This window comes from Pygocentrus nattereri, chromosome 9, assembly GCF_015220715.1.
Source record: "Pygocentrus nattereri isolate fPygNat1 chromosome 9, fPygNat1.pri, whole genome shotgun sequence".
In the NCBI taxonomy this organism is placed as follows: Eukaryota; Metazoa; Chordata; class Actinopteri; order Characiformes; family Serrasalmidae; genus Pygocentrus; species Pygocentrus nattereri.
Window position 1 is genome coordinate 8,479,404 of NC_051219.1, and position 17,700 is coordinate 8,497,103.

The following is a 17,700-nucleotide window of genomic DNA, read 5'->3' on the forward strand; positions in this document are numbered from 1 at the left end:
ACTTGTTCTAACACACCACATATTTCTTGCTTCAAGCAAAACAGCAGGAAAATGAACCACTTGCTCTGCTTTCTGTGAAGCTAATGTTGGTATTAAAGGAGAAAAACAGCGCAGGTCTTTCCAAGTTAAATATAAAGAAGCTGGACAAACACAGGGCCAAAGTCAGTGGGGTCTGTCGAGGGCAACAGGCTGCAAAGCCACAGCAATAGTAACTTTTCACACTTCCTTGCCCTTCAGAGAGAGAGAGAGAGAGAGAGAGAGAGAGAGAGAGAGAGAGAGAGAGAGAGAGAGAGCCAGACAGAGAGAGAGAGAGGGAGAGAGGGAAGGAGACACAATGGGTGGGAAAAAAATGCCAGATTACTCTGGGGTTTAGTTCACGGCTTGGGTAAATAAAGAGTGACTTGCAACAATGAGGAACAACAGCTCCATTGAGGCCGCTGGTATGTGCATGTGTGCTTGAGTGAATAACTTAAGTGTCATCCATAGGAAACAATAGACTGCCGCTCTCGTTAAAGCTGCCGCAGAGCTTTCCTGCACTGGCTGAGGTTTTCCTCAGCGGCCCCTGCTGTGCTGGCTGCTGTTCCGGAAAACATCACACTCAGCTTTCACTCCACGTCCACTCAGAGAACCGGCCCGAGGCTCCTAACAGCTCAATTCTGCCGTCTCACAAGAAGAACCCATCACCTGACATATATAATGCCATACAGTTCTTCCTGAAGACGGTGTGTTATTCATACACCGTGTGCTAATTATTCACTCAGGCTTCCAGGGGTTTGAGCGCGAGTACACACTTCAACTGCATACTTACATACTACTGTCAACAAACAGAACTACAACAATTACTGGATCAGGCAAACACTGATTATGAAAAAATGATGTTTACACTACACTTAATAATCCGATAACCTCAGAAAATCAGATTCTGTCAGTCACATGATCGACACGTTTACATGCACTTGGGGAAACTCGGGGTCTACACGAGTCAGACAGTGATCAGATTTCAGCTTTACAACCAGCCAATAAACTCACAGAAGACGTGGCGTAATCATAATGTAAAACTCAAACTTCAAGCCGCAGCTTTATCTGAAAATATGAACATGCATCATCTAGACGATCAAGAATATTGAAATGGTTCATTTGGTCGAGAATACAGTCGGTTTCTGCTCGCTTATTGTCCATACAGCTGTCTGTTCTGCCAATTATTTTCTATAAACTGACAATAAGGCTTGTTTTTTGGCGAAGAAGATCAACATCGCCACTTTTTCTTGCTTGAGGCTTGAAGGGTTAACATAGCGTGCCATGCTGGAGTTCGGCTGCTCCTAACTGGTCTGGCTAATCTACAGGTGGTTCACTAGCTCCATGTTGTCAGGTCAAATTTGCCCAAAACTTACTGAAACTTGCAGCCTGTAATACAAACTGCACTCTTTTAAACTGTAATTTCAGTGTAAGAACAATTCATCTTTCAGCCACGGTTAGGGCACGTCAACAAACGACCGTAAGAAAAAGTGTGTAAACACTTAGTGGAAACAATAATAATAATTAAAAAGTCCCGGGTCAGCAGTTTACCAGTTATTTTCCACATGATTTCCTTAAAAAGGACTGAAGATTGACTGAATAATAACACTTACGTTGAGTACGAGTTTAGAGTTTCCCACATGGAATAAAGCCAAAATGTGAACCACAGACAGAAACTCACACCTGCTCCTTTTCTGCAAAATAATGTAATTATCTCGAAAACCATCAGCAGAATTTACTACTGACAGGGAGAGAAAAATGTGCTGAGGAGCAGTTACGCATTTAAACACGCAGCAGGTCTAATGTGCACAGCCCCACACACACACACACACACACACACACACGCACGCGCACGCACGCACGCACGCACGCGCGCACACACGCACGCGCGCACACACACACACGCACGCACGCACGCACGCGCGCACACACACACACACACACACGCACGCGCACACACGCACGCACGCACGCGCACACACACACACACACACACACACACACACACACGCACGCGCACGCACACACACACGCACGCACACACGCACGCGCGCACACACACACACACACACACACACACACGCACGCGCACACACACACGCACGCACACACACACACACACACACACACACGCACACACACACACACGGGCTGGTATTTTGGGATGTTAGCAGCCTAAGGTCATGTGTGTCTGAATGCACACTTTAATCTGTAAACAATCTCAATAAACATGCCTTCAGGAGCCGCGCCGTGTCCTACGTTTCCTGCTGGCCTGCCTGAGACGCAGCTCTGTTTCCCTCCCACTGAAGCTCAGGGCGCCCTGCACTCCCTAAACAGGCCTGCGTTTGACTAACTGTTGACACAAACTTTACTCTACTAGCTGACTCTGAAAAGAATCCACAGAAGAGACATTATCATCATCATTATTATCATTATTATTATGATGCATAGCCGCTGAAGGTGTTTGGCTACAGCTTAGCCACGTTAAGCTGTGCAGAGAACATTTCACTCCATGGATGAATAGATGGGATGGAAAAAGAAGAGAGAAAGGAGTTGAAGAAAAAGAAGGAGTTTATTAAAGCCGTGGCAGAAACGTTGGCAGCTTTCTACAGGGTTTGGAGTAAGAGCTAAAGGACCCACAGGATTATAGACTCCCCCATTCAGCTGGACACACTGAGAGCCTGAGTGCTGATCCAGGATCGGAGCTCTGCCCCACTGCGCCGTAGCTAAATCCTGCGTGTGGGAAAGCCACAGCAATCCAGGATCAGCTCCCAACTGGCAGCTGCGAGCCTCTGGCATGAAAGAGGAACTCTGGTGTTCCAGCCAGGACACCAGGCTCTGCAGTGTGAGTGTAAGACTAAGAGTGGGGGGATGAATGGCTAAAGGCCTGGACAGAGGCCTGGACACACAGTTTACAGAACAGCCCTGAATATGAGAGAGAGAGAGAGAGAGAGAGAGAGACCACCAGTGACACTTGTACTGCACTCTAATGAAGACAAATGAAACGACGCCACAGGCTGGTGGCATGTTTGCCTGGCCTGGTGAAACATGCTACTACACAATCGATCAACTCAACAGGATCAAACCCAAGGATGATCCTTAATTAGAGGCTGGATTTGAAACTAAGACCCCAAACTGTATAGCAAATGCGTGGCTGCCCGTTTTTTTAACCCCTTAAAACTATGACCTGACCAATGACCGATTGAGTTGGTCGATACGGCAAAAATACTGGCTCGCTTTACTACCGAGTCCCTTTTCTTGGTCCACCGTGCACTTCACAGTTATTTGACACTTTTTGCCACATTCCAAAATTTTCGAACGATATCAACCATATGTTCATAATAGCACGCTGTTTATCATGATACTGCTAAAGTATCGCCCTACTGCCCACCTGTATTGGCCAATGTTGATAAGCCAGTTTGAATGGTATTAGTGAAAATATTGAGCCAATAAGTGGCATTTTTTGGCTGCAGCATCACAAGAATAGCTGGTCCAATAATGAACAACCACTATTTAAATATATTAGCTAAACTGGAGAATCTGAACACAAAACACCATCCGTCATGGTTAAAATAACAAAAACAGGTCCAATATATACAAGCCTCACCTGCATACTTTTATAAATAGAACTGACATAGGAAAATAAAATGAAATAAGAAAAAGGTGATAAATATAAACATAAATCGCAAAGACTCTGAGGATTGACTTTAAAAGGTGTGATGAGAACCGACAGTCATTTCAGTCAGTAAAGCACTGTTTAGTGGTTGGTTAGTGTAGTGGTTAACACCTCTGCCTTCTACTCTGTAGACTGGGGTTCAATCCCCACCTACACTCCAAACACCCTACACTATACCAATAAGAGCCCTTGGGCAAGTTGCTCTGGAGCGTCAGCCAAATGCCATAAATGTAGAAGAAATAAATGTTCACTACTGAAATGTCTGAAAGCAAAACGCCATATTTTGTAAGTACAATATATAATGTAAGTAAAATATAATAGGCCTTTCAGTCTTCAACTGAACAAATATCCAGAATTAATATCCATCAGTACTATTTCTACAGTGGTGAAAGGCAGGAAATTACTATAAATAGATGACTATAGCATTACCTACTCTTTAAGAACGTCCTGTTCTTCAAAAAAACTTGAAATGTTCAATGAAAGATCTAGTTTATAATATTCAATCCACTCCACCAGCTGAATGAAATAACTACACATCTAAATGGTGGTGAAAACACACCCATAGAGCACAACCCAAAACCCACCAATTCAAGCCCATGCATATAAACCCACTCACCTGACATCCTCTCCTCTCGATCTCAGAGATGCACTTGTCTATGATGAGCGGGATCTTAAGCCCCGCCGCCTCCTTCTCCACCACGTGGGTCGCATCCACCCCGAAAATGTTCGCCTCCTGCGCTTTGTCGCTCTCAAATCCTTCCAGAGAGCTCTGGTCCTCCGTTAGCCCGATCTTCACGTAAAACGTCCCACGGGGCACCAGGCGCACGGCTAACTTGTGGGTGCGCCCAGGGGTGCGAAACAGGGCCGGCAGCACCACCGTCCCGTGGCAGCAGCTGCGGTTCTGGTGCGTTGCCAAATCCCAGCTGACGAGCGCCAGCTTGAGGAGCTGGGCGTTCTCCACTTGGATGTTGAAGGTGTGGTCCATGTCCAGGAAATCCGTATGGCAGGTCATGAGGGCGGTGCGTGCCTTGTTGAGCGTGTCCACCTGGATGTTGCAGTAGAAGTGGCGAGGGTCGGCCTGCGGCGGCTTCAGGCCCTTCACCTTGTGGAAGTGGAGGGTCATATGGCCCGAAATGTACGTGGTACACTTGGGCTGCTCTGAGAAACTGTAATGTGAAAATGACCCCAAGTCTACTTCTGTCTTAGGCACGCCTGGGTCTTTGTCCCGAGTTCTAGTGGTTTTACCCTCGGACAGTCCGTGTTTGCTTGACTTGGCCACCAGTTCTGGAGAGTCGCCATCGCTTAGGTAACCCCCTTTGCTGGCTGATTTTGGTACCCCATCTCCGCTGCCCTTCTTCTTGCTGTAGCTGTGCTGTTGAGTGGACACGCTGCTGTCCAGATGGTAGCGGCAAATCACGTTCCCACTTGCCGATGCTGTACCCATGCCCCCCGGTGGGGTTGTGCTCCGCTCAGCCGTTCCGTTGTCTCTTGCCGGGTGAATTCTAGATTCCGACTGGCCATTGCTGGCGCTACTAATGTGGTTCCCTTTAACGCTGAGCTTCCTGCTGAGCTTCATGGAGAGCTTTCTGACTGTGCGTGGCGATTTAATCCGGTCAGGAAAAGACCAGTTAATGGAGCAGCTCTTTTTGGCTGGATTCGGGCTGGTGGGAGGAGAGAATCCTACTGTGCTTTGTTCAGGGGATTCTACAGAAAGAGAGAAAAAGTGTGTCAGCAGGTGAAACCACAAGAGGAAAAAACACCACTTGTGCATCAGACCCTTCAACTCTAGCCTATTCATTACCGGATGTGCATTATTGTGGTTTTTTTACTATGAAACCAATACACGAGTTACAAGAGTGATGTGTGGGGCCAGATACAGACCCCTAAAGTTCAGAAGCCAAGGCAGACTGACCCAACATCCCCACAGCTACTAACTTTGGCCCTTCACCTTATACTGGTCCACGATAAAAACTGACCACCTAAATTAACCTGTATTAATGGGGGAGAACATTTCACAACAAGGAGGCAACGGTTCTTTTTGAACAGAACATTATAGAATATCATGGTTGACTGAGAGGTGTAGAACAATGTCAATAAGGGAGAACATTCTAAAACACTGTTTTGAGTAGAAAATTCTAGAACATCGTGAAGGTTAGAGAACATTCTAGAATAATGTGAACAGGGAAAGAACATTCTAGAAAACGTAAATAGAGAGAAAACATTCTAGAATAGTGAGAAGAGGGAAAGAACATTGTAAAATAGTGTGAATAAGGGAAGAAAAAGAGCATTCTGGAATAGTGTGAATAAGGGAAGAAAAAGAACACTCTGGAATAGTGTGAATGGGGAAAGAACACTCTGGAATAGTGTGAATGGGGAAAGAACACTCTGGAATAGTGTGAATGGGGAAAGAGCACTCTGGAATAGTGTGAATGGGGAAAGAGCACTCTGGAATAGTGTGAATGGGGAAAGAGCACTCTGGAATAGTGTGAATGGGGAAAGAGCACTCTGGAATAGTGTGAATGGGGAAAGAACACTCTGGAATAGTGTGAATGGGGAAAGAACACTCTGGAATAGTGTGAATGGGGAAAGAGCACTCTGGAATAGTGTGAATGGGGAAAGAGCACTCTGGAATAGTGTGAATGGGGAAAGAGCACTCTGGAATAGTGTGAATGGGGAAAGAGCACTCTGGAATAGTGTGAATGGGGAAAGAACACTCTGGAATAGTGTGAATGGGGAAAGAACACTCTGGAATAGTGTGAATGGGGAAAGAGCACTCTGGAATAGTGTGAATGGGGAAAGAGCACTCTGGAATAGTGTGAATGGGGAAAGAGCACTCTGGAATAGTGTGAATGGGGAAAGAGCACTCTGGAATAGTGTGATCGAGGAGATCTTTGATGGACTGAAAAGACAATCCGAACACACAGTACCAATCTAACAACACAAACAGTCAGTGAGTGAAGTTCTCAGCTCTAAAACACAAAACGCTGCTCGGCCAGCGGAAAGCTGTTCAGTTGACCCTCAGCTGACCTCAGCATGGACCGGGGAGCTACACGCTCCTCTGCCCAGGCAGAGCTGTGGCACTGGCTCTGACTGGGTGATTACAGGGTCTTTCCTCTAATAAGGAGGCATCCTGCTGTCAGCAGCCCTTTACCAACACCCCACAAAGAGCCTGGCGTTTTCCTACACCCAACACCACAAAACAAGCGCTGCCATTGTGATGGTGGTAGTGGGTTTTGGAACGTTTGGACACACAGAGCACGTGTTCTGAACTCTAGTTCTGATGACCCAACATTCTGCACAGGGTTGCATATTCCAAACCACACTGCTGTCATTTCACCAATCAGATAACAAGGAGCAAGGAGCTGATACAAGCATGAATGAATTAGAACTTACAACCATCTGTCACTGCCTGCACACTGTGGAATTAGACCTCTGCGTTTAACCCACCCGTGCAGTGAATCACCCACACACATGCACACTAGTGAGCACACACACTAGGGGGCAGTGAGCAGCCCTATCCACGGCGCCCGGAGAGCAATTGGGGGTTAGGTGTCTTGCTCAAGACAAGGGGATCAAACCAGCAACCTTCCGGTCACAGGGCTGGTTCCCTAACCTCCAGCCCACGACTGCCCCTACAGGAGTCTTACTCGAAAGACAGTCGATCAGCCAGGACGATGTTCGGTGTCTCAAGTTTGCTTCTTTACCTTTGGAGCCAATGTAGCTAAAAGCAATGGAAGCTTATACTCCACCACTGCCTCACACACTCAGCTCATGGTAAACTGTTAAAAGTTCTCAAAAGTACTTTAAATAGCCAAGCTCGAAGCTGAAATGTTATATTAATTTATGTCTGCTTTTATAGCTCCAGAGCAAAACTAAACACGACTGACGACATTTGAAGTAAACTGTACAGACTGTATTTTACTCTTCGGAGCAGAGGAAAAGACTTCAGAAAAGCATTCCCAGCTCCTACACACACAAACAGCTAAACCACTGACCGCCTGCTAGGAGATGAAAAACTAGGCTGTTTGTTTTACGCTGAGCCATGAAGCAGCAAGCAGGAAAACATCGGATGGACATCTGTACAGCTCAGACCTATTCCGGGACTCCCTGTAAAGTGAAACAGTAAGTGATATCACACTGGGACCTGCTATACAGTAGTGCTGGGAAACTTCGGCAGTGCCAGTATTTGTGTCACGGTACTGACAGATGATCATGTTGGCTTCCATTAAATTGCATTAACCATGTAGGCAAGCAGTTTGACTCATTTTCTAACTTCATTTCTATGCACTTCAGACATGGCATGCAGTGGTATTTAAAAAGAGTAAAACAGAATAAAACCCAGGATAAAACCAGGTGTCCGGTTTGTAAGCAGCACCATTCTGGAAGTACATGTTCATTCAATGTATTAGGGCAAACTTAATGGCCCAGTCCCATTTCTTATTGTTACCCCTACCCCTTGTTTTTGAGCGTCACCTTGTCCCATGGCGCTGACTTACAGGGGTAGTGCTCGAAAACTTCCTCTATGAAATGGGACCCTCAAATAACGAACAACATAACTTCATTAACAGCTGCTAGCTCTGCTCTGCAGGCGACCCTGCCCGTCTGCAGTGACAGCAGAGGAGGGAAAGGTCAGCAACCTCATATGTTTTTAAAGAAGGGCAATTATTGATTATCGCCCTCCCCTAATTTTCAGTGATATGAAGCTGAAGTCAGATAATCACCAGCTTCTCAATCGAATTTTCCTGTTCCACCTTAAATGGGGCTGCAGTTACATTCTGGCACTCCAGGTGTCAGAACTGCTGGGCTATTAAAGGTGGAATGGGAAATTTAGCTATAGCTACCGAGACATGAGTAAACTATTAGTGATTTTTCGTGCTTGTTATGAAGAATAGGATCATAATATGTTAAAATGCCTTTAAACTAAGACAATACAGTGGTTATCTGTCCAGTGGTCTCTGGAAAACCAGAGTTTGAAGGGCCATGTAGCCCTAACCCTACCCTCTACCTCAACAAACATCAGGACACCCTACCCCTAGACGCGAATTCACAAAACAAAGGGCTAAGGGCTCAGTGGTAGGCGAGGGGGGTGAAATGGGACTGGGCCAAAGACGCTAAAAATGTAACCATCACTGCATCTACTGTAAACATGCCTAGTCCCACATTGGTCTTTAGAGTGAGAGTTTCTGGTTTAAAGAGCAGGAAAACCCTCTTCTGTTGACGTATCTTGAAGGTGGGACTGCCTGGTGAGGATAGTGAGGCTGTTTTAAAAGGCTTTGTTTGTTTTTGTCCCACTATCTTTCTAACGCAGAAGACAGCCAGATAGCTAATGTGACTCCCTGTGACCGTTCTCCATGTATTTCTTCCAGCATCCAGCAATGCCTTATTGCAAAAGGTTCAATGATTATACACAATGCAGGCTGGGAACTGATTCAAAGTTGTGAATTCTGTCAAATCAATGATCATCAAACGATAGTTTTAGGTCAAAATGCTCCTTTAACCATCATCTGATACCACGACGCCCTGATATATTCAATATATCAGGAAAATGCTGTGATGTTAAATTTTCTCAACATGGCCCAGCACCACCAATAAAGCCTAGTGAGATCAGACTCCCGCTGGAGCCGTGGGGTCGGAAACTACCGCTCTGATCTGACACTGCGGCATGTGTCCGAGGACATTACGCAACAGTTGACAAATGCCTTCAGCGTTAGCTGCTTTCTATTAAAGCCTCCATGCGGCTCCGATCGGATCTGCTTTCATTTCTCCCCCCATTACCCCTCTCTCAATCCCTCTCCTTCTTCTGTATCTCGCTTCCGCTGGGTATCAGCCTCTATCTGTCTCCCTCTCTCTCTCTCACTTTCGCTCGTTCTTCCTCTCTCAGCGTGTTCCTGGGCTGCGCTACAACGGCGGCTCTGTTCGTCCGGGTCTGATCTTGCTTGTGCATAACTCAGCTCTGCTCTGCGAGTCTGATCCGCCGCTGCTCGGCCCCGCGTCAAACAAAGGAGCAATTCTGTTAGAGAAAATTAAGAGCGCACACAAGAAGGAGTGGGCGAGAGAGAGAGAGAGAGAGAGAGAGAGAGAGAGAGAGAGAGAGAGAGAGAGAGATGGAGAGAGAGAGAGAGAGAGAGAGAGAGAGAGAGAGAGAGAGAGAGAGAGAGAGAGAGATGGAGAGAGAGAGAGAGAGAGAGAGAGAGAGAGAGAGAGAGACACATAACAAGCCAGCATGGGTGGGGGGGGCATGAGGAGAAAGGGAGAGCTGTGATGGTCAGCTGTGTTTTGGAACAGGGCAGCAGTGCTAGCCTGGCAGAGGCTCTGTTTATGTGTCTGTGCTGGATACTGGAAGGCCTGTCCAGTCATCGTTGCCCCCTAATCACACGCATTCTGGTGGTCCATTAACCCAAACTGATGCACATAAACACAGACACACACACTTTTGTGAGCTGACCTGTATGAGCACCCCCCCCTCCCCCCTCTTTATTTAAGGGTCCCATTTCATAGAGGAAGATTTCAACCACTACCCTTGTAACTCGGTTCCAAGGAGCAAAGTGACAGTGGAAAACGAGGGCTAGGGGTAAACATAAGAAATGGGACTGGGCCTTAACGATGTAATGTAACAGAACTGCTACTCACCTGGATCCTGTAATTAAACGTGTTTGTACAGATAATCTAAAACTTCCTGTCCCTCCTCCGAGGTCAGAGAGGTTCACTGTAAAACTCAACAGGATACATCCTTCACCTGGATTCCTGAGCCGACACCGAGACATCAGACCATCTGTTTTTAACACGGTTCTACTCTCAGGCTTTTTCCCCGGAGACGTGCACGAATGATTAGCGCTTAACACGCCAAACTCTTCCGTAGTTCCTGGAGATGATTTTACATACGGGCCGATTCGTAAGGTCGGAATCATTTCAATTCCCATCCTTCCACAGCCTTCAGAGAGAGCTGCCCTGACTTTCCTCAGGAGTGATGCAAGCGGATCACACAAACTTTAGATTTTGGAAATTGTGGAATTGGACAAATTTGTCTGCTCTGTTTTTAGGAAGTTTTCATTTGTTTACATCTTTTATTTGTGAATTCCTCTATTTTTATGTAGTTATTTGCCTTAACGTTGTCCTTGTAACTCAATTCACACATCCGGCTATATTTCTTTATTCTATATATTCTATATTTCTGCGAATATCAGATTCTGGGCCGCTCGGGACACCAAAGCCATCAACCGTGACCAAAAAGAAGAATTTGTGGCCAGAATTATAGAAACGCCTTCTTCATTCCTGTTTTGTATGTACAGTTAAACGTTCTTCCGCACTCAAAGGCAGTCGGGCGCTGCTTTTTCCCACGAGTCCCACACGTCCACTACATCTTTTAGTACACAAGCCACATCAGGGAGTGACGTGAAGAGATCCTCCTTTTCACAACACACTCAGCCAGAGTGAAGATTGTTATGACTTGTTCTCGCTGACCGAACTCCGTCTGCGTGACGCTCTGGTCAATCCCAACGGACAACGCACCATTCTCACATTCATACTCCAGCTATGGCAATATGACGATATTTATCACTGCTGCGATAAATGATCACAATATCATCAGCTCTTCTTTAACACTGATTAACGGAGCATAATTAGCCCTGCCTAAATGGATGGATGTGGCACCACTGACTCTCTTGCCTGTTCTTACGTCACAATTAAATATCGTGAGATATTAGCCATCGGGAAATTTTCGTTAAGTATCCTCACGTTTTGTTTCTGCCAAGTCGCCCGCCACTAACTCCTGCCACACAAGTCCACGTCTGTGCGGTAGCAGAGCTCGACAGGCTAACGGCTCATCGGCTGCTTACCCACTTCATCAGTTCTGTTAAACGCTCTTTACTGCAGTGGGTTCCCAGTGTGACTCCAGAATGTAGATACAGGACGTTTTAAATGACCGAATGCTGCTGTTACCTCCCCCAATCTTTCCTGATTCACCTACACAGAGGGCTGAATGGACTGTAGAGCTAGTGGGAGTCAATGGGGCTATTAGCAGATCTGAATGAGAACACCTCCACAACCCCCCTCACCTGGGGCTAACACACACACACACACACACACACACACACACACACACACACACATCCCAGATTAGAGCCGGGGGTGAGAGGGTGCATTCCACACACACACACACACAAACACACACACCCACACACCCTGATCCACCTCTGGCTCCTCTAACACCTCCAAACAAAACATCAAAGACTTCAATGACCGCATGTTGCTGCTAACACTGCTCAACCTCAAACACTGCAGCACTGCATGTGCGTCGGTGTGTGTTTGTGGTGCTCTTGACTGCTCCGAGTGTGTGTGTGTGTGTGTGTGTGTGTGTGTGAGCATGTTCAGTTCATGCATTACCCTGCTCCTGAGTGCTGTTAATAGAGTCAGACTGACAGGTGCTGAGAGGGTCATCATGGTCACCAATCACACTGCTAATTATGGGCTGCCAAAGACCATTTCATTGCCCTCTAACACACACACACACACACACACACACACACACACACACACACACACACACACACCAGCTACTGCAAAGAAAAAGAACACCTATTTACATACTAACACTGGAGCAGGGGTCGGACACCCAAATGAAGAGCCATTTTGTCAGGGTTCAACAAAAAGTCTAACCTCTGTGGGAGCCTCTGTGGGAGAGGGCAGCCCTCTCCATTTTATTGAAGCAACATTTTAGCATCTTGGCTGTAAGTAAGTCTCAGCATGTGCTGATGTGCTAGTATAGACTAAAAATATAATATAAACAAAACCACAGACTCACTTTCCTCTGCTTTAAGCTTTAACTCAGCTACAGCTGCTTTTCTCGCATCTCTGGCAGGAAACGTTTCTACAGAAGTAGAGCAGATTCTTGGAAAACGTCTCTAAACGTTCCCTTTTTTACTAAGATGAAGTCGCTTCTCATTCCCAGCTTCTTGTCTGAATTTTCCAGTTACACCTAAAATGGAACAGTCCGCCTGAGGCGCCAGAACGTCGCGAACTACGCAGCGAAGTGTCGTACCACTTCAGGTTCGAATGGGAGCATTTGAACAAGAAGCAGGCAACCGAGAAGCGACTTTTTAGCATTCGACAGTTTCTCGTTGCAGATTCCACGTCTCAGGAAAGCAGCTGGAGTAATTATAAACACAAATAAGTCCATTCGTCTTAAATCTTTCTCTTTGCCGTTTCGATTGCTACTAGCTAGGCCAGACTGTTGTCTGCATTGTCTGACATTCAGGGTTAGAGGGTGACTTAGCAGTTCTACAGTAACTCCAGTGTTTAAACCCGTTTATTGTTAATCGGTGTTGAGGGACCAGCAGAGCTTTACTTTATTATAGAGGAGGATCAAGTTACTTTACCTGACAATCTAATTCTGCTGTGGAGCGGACACGTTGTCAACCCCTCAACTAGAGGCGTACTGAAAGGACGATTCCTGACTGGAACAAAAAGGTTGACAATAAATTAAATCAGTTTATGGAATTCTGTACTCCGGTACTTCCTTGTGTGAATGTTTTGCCGTTTATCTGAATGTGCCTAGCGAAGTAAACCAACAGCATTCTGAATCATTTGTCTGCTTTTGGTCCAGAACAAAAAAGTGGCAGCAGGTTTCAGTTCGTACACCTAACACACACATGCTTTCCAGCAAGCCTCTCAAACATCTTTTCCTGTTCACACAGACCGACAACACACTAACACACACACACACACCACACAGCACCTTCTTACTGCCGTCTACAGAAAGTGCCCCATTAGCAACAGCCACATCAACTCCACTCTCACTCCATAATATCAAACTGCTTTGATCTGAAATATTTATGCTCATAATTCAACAGCCTCCTCGTCTCTCGGCCTGCTGATCGGATCTGTGGGAATGTAGTCTGATGTCACCGGCACCTGCCAATAAACGTTGGTCTTCGTGTGGGCTGACGTAGGATCTACTTTCCCCTTTAAATCATTCAGCAGTAGGAGCCGGATTGATGAACCGTGTCTAGTTACATCGCTCAACGCAATGATGCAGCACATCTCCTTCTCACACCGACGCCTGTTCTATAGGGCAGTGGTCAGTCACTGTGTCCTACTGTGCCACTTCACTGTATCTCACAATGTCCTACTGTGCTGCATCACATGACGTCGGCTCAGATTACTCAGCGCTGGATTATGTGTAATCTCACCTAGGCCTATTACCATCCAATTCTAGCTGACGATTAAACCTCCGTACATGGAAACCAGGCTGCAAAAACAGGGCGTTCGCACTGAAGTTATATGGAGTGTTTCAGTTCTGAGTGCTTTTGAATGAGGGTGGCCAATCAGAACAGAGCTCATTTACATATGTCAGTCTTAACGATAACAAAAATAGCCTGTTTAATTCCAAGGGATCAAGAGGAAACACAAAAACAGCCATGTAAACATGCACTACGGCCAATTTTGCGCCTTAAAATCCACAGAAATGTTATAAGTGGACATTAGAAGAAGAAATAAAAAGACACTAGAAATATTTTATTTGATTTACTCTAATCAGACTGAAACATTTTCTTGCCTGGTGCTTCACAGTAGTGTGAAGCACCCTGCTAAGGCTAGGAATCAATGTTTATATGGCACTTCTCTGAACCTGTGAACGCGTTTTGGCCGTCAGATCACACTTCGTATGCCTGCTGTCGATATCGGTGCTGGATTAGTCTGCAATCTGTTTACCTTAATATAAAAATCACACCCACTTCCAGCTTGTAGTTTAAAGAAAAACGCTCAGTATCATCTCAGTCGCCTCTACACAGCCTATTTGACTGAATATGATCTCTTTTGCTTCGCTCGCAGCGTCACAGGCTGCCCATATGCCTCCTCACAGGAGACCCATACGCCTCCACCCAGAACATGCTGTTAGGTGGCAGCACACACTGTGGAGTCTCAGCGGCCCAGTTTTTCTGAGCCACTCAGCGTTAAACGCAGCTCAAAGAGTTCTGCCCCCTCCACCTGAGGAGAACCGCAGGCCTGCTCAGCCATAATTACAGCCTTGGCTAAGCCGGTAGCGGAGAAGCTAAGCTACTGCCACCACATCAGAGGCTGCGAGCAGAACAGAGAGAACAGAAAGAGCAGCACTAACAACCCATTAGCCCCAACTGAGAGAACCTGCACCAGACACTGCATTATCTAAAGAAACACTCAGTCGCGAACGCTGTCCAACTTACAGAGGAGCTCCATAGCAGACGCTACAGAGTCGTCACAAACACTAACGTTACTGAGAAATAAGAACGAGACGATTCATAACCTGGTAATAAGCGCAGTGTTATAACACCTCACAAATCAGTTTATTATTATTATTATATACAGTTTATTAGTTTTATTAGCATAATTATGCATGACTCATTCTGCTGAACAGCCAGCTGCCTCTTACTTTCAACACAGCACTAAATAATATATTCACTGTGCGCTAAGCCTCAATCATTATGACCTGTATTTGTGCATAATTGGAGGTTTCCTATGTTAAAATTAGCACCAGTTGTACGAGCAGTTGTAATAATGTGCAATAACCTCTTGTGCTGTGTAAGATCTCAATTACAGAGCATAAATCAAAAAGTCACATCTTATTAGTTTATAATGTATCGATAGCCTAAATCATACAAGCTAGGAATATTTTAACAACTAACTCCAATCCATTATAACAAATACAGGTCATAGGAAATAAAGCTGAACACACAGTAAATTAACCGTCACAAACGTCCGACGCTGGACCAAGATTACGACCTTAATAAACTGCATTACGTGCTTAGAATAAAGCATCAGAGATTTTTATCTGATTTAAACAGAAAAGCCTTATATGGCAGTTCGGCATTCATATTACAAATCTGATACAAAGTTCAGGGAATGTTCTTGTGAGTTCCGTGTGTTTATCTGACCCACACAGTGTGAGGTTTGTTTGAAAAAAATAATAAATAAAAGGCTAATTAAAAAAAAAAATCCTCAAAAGTTTTTATGGAATCATCCATAAAAAAAATCCTGATCAGTGCAGCTCGGATTACAATCCCGTTTACACGGTAGAGCTGAGCGTCACATTACTGAGTAACAGCTGTGAGTCAAACCTATGCAGCGCTGTGTTAATACACTATTACGTTAGTATAACCTGCACTACTTATACATTTCCTTGCTTGAACAGATACGACGTACAGCTGCGGACTGTTTACTAAATAAAGCCAAATCTGTTGGTACTGCCAAAAGACTGAGCTCATCAGTAACGCAAACACACAGACCTACACACTCATACACACCTCCAATTCAAAGTATGCACTGTCAATAACTCAGTGAGTGACAACAGTTAAGTAACAGAAAAACATGTCAAGCTGGAGCCAAATGGCCAGGTGCCCATGGCCTATAGGTGAGCAGGTAGTTATTACGATGACAGGTCTGTCTGCTGCCAGAGAGACTTTCAGCAAGTCGGGTTTATTTACTGACACACGGACGAGAGAGAGAGAGAGAGAGAGAGAGAGAGAGAGAGAGAGAGATTTTAATAACACTAAGCTGAAATGGAGAAAGGAGAAAAAAGATAAAGAGGTGCATGAGGACAAGAAAATACAGCAAAGCAGGCAGAGAAAAAGACTGACGGAGGAGGAGAGATCCAGAAAGACAAACTGACCGACAGCAGGCGGGACAGACTCTGAGGATCAGACTCAGAATCAGAGTCAAGAATCAATCTAATAATCTGACTAATAGCTCAATTAGTTCAATGGGCTAGTCCAATTGAGCTCATTCATAATGCAATTTCTATCCGATTACACAAGGTGGGTAACCCTGTACACAATCCGTTAAAGTGGAGAATAATAGCCATTTAGATGCCTGCGTCTGATTACATTCCCTATCGGAAAGTTTAAGTCTGTTCTGAATCATGTGCGTCGCGTCACAGTGAAAGTTCATAACGTTCAACACGGCGGAGCAGAAACTGGTCTGCAGAGGAGACGACGTTTATGCTCTGGTCTTTAAAAGACGGCGGTGGGAAGGACGTCCAGCTCATGCGTCTCAGAACACGCCGTCTTCCTCTCGGCCTTCTTTAATAAGGACATGTGAAGGACGTTTTCCTGATTCTGACATTATATTAAAGTGATTAAAACAAGCACTGCTCACTGCTGCTCATCTCACTCTGACTGGACTCATATTGAAATCATATTTTATTCTAATCGTGATACGAGTTTCCACAATAAACACATCATTAAAGGCAGAATGACATTCATTAATGACAGAAAGGATTTAACTACCTCTCAAGTGCAGCACCCTGTGTTTAAACGGAGTGACTTAACCATTCAGCTGAACAGCCATTAACAAAACACGCACAGTTCAAAAACTACTGCATCCTAAAAAGCAACTCATAACACTCCCCACACATGATGATGTAGCCCATGTGTCACAATGATTTAATGAATTAAACACATTTATTCATTTTTTAGGCATATATAGAACATAAAACATCTATTAAACATCAGCTTGTTCAGAAAAAGCTTTTCAAACCTGCTCCAAGGCTTTGTGTTTTCCTAACAGCCGTATTGTTCTGAAGTAAGTGGTAGTAGCATCAGGATTTTTAATGATTTTTTCTTTGCATGATAGATAAATCAACATATAATGAGTAATTTTGTACTTTTTACTATTGGTGTAGTTTTCTGTTTACACTGGGGAAATAAGTAAATAAACACACGAGGGTCTGTTCTTGCTGCAGACCCAGTCAGAGACACACTATTTTAATCATAATTTATTGCCTCTCACATCTTCACTGTGATATCTAACAGCTTTTTCCAACATCGCATTTCATCTCTACAGCACGCAGCCCTAAAGACCACCAACACAAAGGTGATTATACTGCTGAAAACGTAAAGGAATGTGTGTCTACATTTACTCTAGACAGCTAAACCTGCTTTCACTGTAGCAACACGCCTCCAGAGCTGCAAACAGCTGGAGTGACTGTTATGAAAATGCAGTGAGAGAGAGAGAGAGAGAGAGAGAGAGAGAGAGAGAGA

General features: G+C 45.1%; 1 protein-coding gene across 1 annotated transcript in view; it reads right to left on the reverse strand.

Annotated features, from left to right (window-relative positions):
- syde2 (synapse defective 1, Rho GTPase, homolog 2 (C. elegans)) overlaps positions 1-17,700 on the reverse strand; it is a 61,472-nt gene that overhangs the window by 26,127 nt on the left and 17,645 nt on the right. The window contains exon 3 of the mRNA XM_037541238.1: positions 4,308-5,395. Coding sequence (XP_037397135.1) covers positions 4,308-5,395 — 1,088 coding nt within the window. The remainder of the gene's footprint in view (positions 1-4,307; positions 5,396-17,700) is intronic.